The sequence below is a fragment of the Amphimedon queenslandica genome, unplaced genomic scaffold (genome assembly GCF_000090795.2).
Source record: "Amphimedon queenslandica unplaced genomic scaffold, v1.1 AMPQUscaffold_13426, whole genome shotgun sequence".
In the NCBI taxonomy this organism is placed as follows: Eukaryota; Metazoa; Porifera; class Demospongiae; order Haplosclerida; family Niphatidae; genus Amphimedon; species Amphimedon queenslandica.
The window spans coordinates 39,479-44,696 of record NW_003546338.1 but is presented as its reverse complement, the minus strand read 5'-3'; the positions used below and the strand labels follow the sequence as shown (position 1 = coordinate 44,696).

Below are 5,218 nucleotides of genomic sequence, written 5' to 3'. Positions count from 1 at the left end.
TTTTAGCTTTGTTATAGTGTATCTAAATTTTTTGATATTTTTTATGATGATAGATATACATGTACTGTGTACTGTTAGCAAGTTTTATGCGTATGGTATTAAAAGTAAAAAAGATATCAGATAAATGAGAAGCTCATTAATTATTCATGTTGTGTACTGTATTGCAAATAAAATTATACAGGCGTTTATGACTTCCGATGCAGTTGGCGTATGAACTGTTACCACTTCTGAGTTTACACGAAGTGCAGCTCTCCAGAAAGAGTAGCTAAAGTCTTTTAAACTGTAGATCTAGATGCTTACAAACAAGTTTGAGTACAACAAATAGAGCCTAACTATTGTGTCATAAACTGCATATAAGTGTACAAAACTAATGCTTTTTATCAGTAACTGGCATTATTGTAGTAGGTGGTGCTTAATTTGAGCCACACCTTTTAATCCAGCCACACCTTCAATTGCTGCAGCAAGCAATGCAAAGCTGAGTAATAGCAAGACAGCAGCATTCTCTTTACAATTTTTGAAGAACAAGATTAATGTTTCATTTGTGTTATGTTACATTGATTATGGTGAGGGCATGTGCTATAGTGCACTTGTTACCCGAGCCACGCGTAGGCATAATCGAGGGTAAAGCAGTTGTTTTGTCTGTGTGTGCACGGTGTGTGTGTGTGCGCGCGCTTGATCTCCACTTTTAAGCTGACACTGCTTTCATGTGAAATCCTGGAAAGTCTTATAATCAAAACTGGCTATAGAAAGTTATTCTCTGTCTGGAAAATGTTTGACTCTCTTTTCTGAGGCATAAAAAGCTCACAACTGGTGTCACCAAATGTAGTCGGTACAAATATATCTCTTTCGTGGTTGAAGCTAAAAAGCAGCAAGACAAATGAAACTAAAGAACAAAGCCTCATCTTTAAATAATATGTAAGAAATTGCTCCAATCATCTTGTTTTAAAGATATGATAGCCCAAACTTTCATACCTTGTGAGTTTAGACAAGGCTCTCTTCTCCCGAAGTAGCGGCCAGAGTCTTTAAACATCAGGGACACAATAGCAGTTTGTATGCAACAAATAGAGCCTAACAAATGTATGCTTCACTGTTTAAAAGTCGAGAAAAATTAAAGCTTTCTTCACCACTTAGGGCCATGTGCCACTTACTGTGTGTGCAGGTGGAGCAAGGCTTAATTGAGCCACATCTTCATTGCAGCCACACATTTACATTGCTGCGTGCAGCAAATATTCTGAAGCTTCTTTTCTACCTCAGTCAGAACTTCCACTGAGTTTTACTCTCACTTTCATGCATTTATTCTAACCAAACAAACTACAAGTAATACAGATTGTGGCGAGGGTACGCACTTTAGGGCTCTCATTCTCTCATTGATGCTTTCTTGGCTCTGGTGTATTCTCTTTCTCTCTCTCTTTGTTTTTCCTCTTTGTATTAACTTGAGTTTCCATCATATTTATTGTCAACTATAGTCTGCGACTATCCCTGCCAATCCGAATATCTTAATAAGTGTATCTTTGTGTGTGTATCATGTGACAGTGATGTGTGTCTATGCATGATGTGTATGTATAAATAATGATAATGTACACATATACACATACATATGTATGATGAATGTGTATGATGTATGTGTGTGTATGTAGTAAGTAAGTGTACATAAATGTTTGTACATTATTATTAGATCAATGGATATCTCCTGTTGTTACTGGAGACAGGCCACCTCCTATTTATGACTTCACTCTAACACCAGTTACTAATAACACTGCAGTAATGTTCGGAGGCTCTACTGATAATGGAGTCAGTAATAAACTGTATATGATAAATTTCACTAAGACTTCAGTGGTGAGTTAAAACTGTAGGATAAGCTTTGATTATGAGGTTCTGTTGATTGCAAATTGTGGGTTTCCAATCCAATTACAATTTAAAAAATTTTATTCCATCAAAACTTCATTGATATGGCTTGACATGTGCATGCTCATTGCAGTCAGTTCAATACAATGTGGATTATTTTGTCAATATATATCACAATTTTTTTGATACACAATTTAAACCAAGTCTATGTTTATTAACTGTTTCATTACTTTGATTTTATTATTCTTTCAGAATATGTTAGAAGTACCTAATCCTGAAGGATTAGTACAATGGCCTAAGGAAAGATCTGCTCATTCCAGTGTACTGATTACCACTAGTTCAGGACCACACTTACTAGTGGTGGGTGGGAGTGATGCCCATGATGTATGGTTACTGGACATTAACAAAAGAAAATGGAAAGAACTGGTAAGTATTATATTATGATGCTTGATAATGAAACATGTGGTGTTTAACTAAATTTGTAACTCATGAGGTTTGTAATGTACATCTACATATTATGATACTCAGTGAAAACTATACTAATGAATAATGCTGCATGGTATTCAGTATATATGTGTGTGTGTCTGTTTTTAGTGTTTTGTGTTTTTTTATTTACCTAAATGTGTGAATATACATGTGTCTGCATGTCTGTGTGTGTAATGAAAGAGTCACAATTGATACAGTGTCAATGCTGGAATTAAAATAAATTTTATTTTATATACATTGTGTACATTGTGTATGTACATACATGTATTTGACTATTTGTGTGTATGTGTGCATATGTTTTAATATGTGTATGTGTGTACTAACACGTACATCATGTGTACATGTAACATGTAGATGTGTGTGTATGTGTGTGAGCAATTATGCATGCTTTACATGTACTTTTATATGTCTATGCATGTATAGTTGTACATGTATGTGTGTTAGTGTGTCATTAGTATGTGCATGTGTATGTATAGATGTACATGCAGACACTTATGACATTCTTAATTGAGAACTCACATGATATAATAACATACTCAGTTGTGTATACTTGTCTATTATTGTGTATTATTAATTTTATTATGTTATCTTTGTCTTACATAAAACACACTGTGCAGACTATAAAACTGTCAGTTATTTTTTTATTAATCAGATATCAAATCAATAAATATGTTGTTCGCTAATTAATTATTATCATTTTAATTTTATAGATTAATCTACCAGTCAATGTCACTAAGAGATACTGGCATTCTCTCTCAGTGTGGAGTGTGACCCCAACTACTAACTGGATAATTGAGTTTGGAGGAAGACTATCTTACGCTGATACAGCAGTTATTGAACTCAGTAAGTACATGTAGACAGTAGTAGATACAATGTGTATTGAATATGTAATGATAATTAGTAATGATAATATTACAATAAAGTAAGTAATTCTCATGATGAATATTTATTGAGAGCATTTCACGTATACCTATGATACTATTTATTACCAATTTATTCCTACTATGTACAATAGTGAAATATAATGACTGCAGATACAGAAACACTGATATTAATAGGAGCTAGAGTGAATGAAATATTATTATCAGTGTATTTATATACAATAATATGTTCATGTGGTTAACTGTGTAAACTGACAGAGGTCACACATACAATGATTAAACATGAATCTATCAATAATAAGGTTACCATAGTAACTAACTGTAATTAATTTGTGTATTTCTTATTTTCCACTATTTTGCATGTATAGGATATACTAGTGATAATGATTGGTGTACTAGTGTAATACCTCTGGACCAGTATCAATATCTACTAAGAAGAAGGATACTGAGTGATTGGGAGAATTTAGGAACAGGGAAGCAACTTCAAATATTTCAAGATCATCTGGAATTACATAAAAAAGAAGAAATTTATGAGGAACAGCTTCAAAGAGAAATAAAAGAGAAGGAGCAGATACAGCAAGATCGAGACAAAGAGCAGCAACAGCTTCTTAAAGAAAAGGCAACACTTATTCAGCAACTTGATGATGCTACTACTCTCCTTGAGCAAGCAGAAAAGGATAAATCAACTCTTGAATTAGGTACTATTGTGTTGTACTGTTGTTTATGTGTACATTGTTTACATTATAATACTAGTGGATTAGAAAATGTTGAGTATGGAAGTAGTATCCTGTACTCAATATAGGTCAAATTGCTCATGCAATAAAAATAATGAGTTTCATGTAGAGTGAGCTCTGCTTACCATATATGGTATGATTAGCAATAATCATAGTACATGTATTTATGGGCTACTGTACATGCAGTGCAAATTTGTATGAGCAATAAATATCTTTCATCCTTAATCTTTGTATTTTTATTGATAATAGAATGTTACAAAAAGCTCAAAATTAAAGATGCTGAAATATTGGAAGAGAAGACACCAGTAGAGGAGAAGAAACAGATTATTACTGGTTAGTGTATCATCAGTACATAATATTAGATGAGAGAATATTCTATTAATATAGAAGATTATGAGAAACTTAAACTCAAAGTAGCTGATATGGAGGAGAAGGAGGAACATTATCTCAAGGAGAAACAGATCATTATTGGTTAGTTAACTATACACACAGCATGTATTAGATGAAAGAATATATTTATTGTGTAGATAGCAATCAAAATCTCATTTTGGAAAAGGACAAAGTCATAGCCAAACTGACATCAAAAGTAGAAGAACAATTACAGAATGAGAAACAGATTATTACTGGTTAGTGTATCATAATAATTATTAATATTCTATTGATTTATAGACCTTAGAGCTAACGTGTGTGATAATGAATTGTATACAACCAAACTAATGAAGGAGAAGTCACAACTACAGGAGAGAGTCACATCCTTAAAAGAACAATCCATCAAAAAGACTAGTTCCATTGGACTACAATTTAATTACCTGATCCCTTCCATGGGTAAATTATTCATGTACATGTACATGTACACATGTGAATGATTGTGTGTGTACTATACTGGTATTAGATATGATGTGTGTGTATTGTTTCAGATTCACTAGACTCTAGTGTGATTATAGCTGGGCAGAAGCTCTTTATCCTACAAGGAGACAGGTCTCACTCACTCCAGTGGGAGAAATATGGATTCAGATTAGAGTGTCCTCAAGGAGCAGTGTCCAAGGATACTGAAGTAGCTGTTACTGCACTAGCTGGTGGTAATTTCAAGGTACCCAAAGGTACTGTGCTAGTGAGTGCAGTATATGCAATATCAGTATCTAAGGGACTATTAAAACCACTGGTAATAGAGCTACAACATTGTGTGGATCTAAGGAACACTAGTCAGACTGGTTGCCTCAAGTTTGTGAGAGCTCCACTGAAGTCTCCCAATGCTTACCAGTTCAGTATAGT

General features: G+C 33.7%; 1 protein-coding gene across 1 annotated transcript in view; it reads left to right on the top strand.

Annotated features, from left to right (window-relative positions):
- Positions 1-4,639: 4,639 nt before the first annotated feature.
- The window catches only part of LOC109581660 (uncharacterized), a 2,366-nt gene continuing 1,787 nt past the window's right edge, over positions 4,640-5,218 (top strand). Inside the window, exons 1-2 of the mRNA XM_019995975.1 lie at positions 4,640-4,646; positions 4,864-5,211. Coding sequence (XP_019851534.1) covers positions 4,640-4,646; positions 4,864-5,211 — 355 coding nt within the window. The remainder of the gene's footprint in view (positions 4,647-4,863; positions 5,212-5,218) is intronic.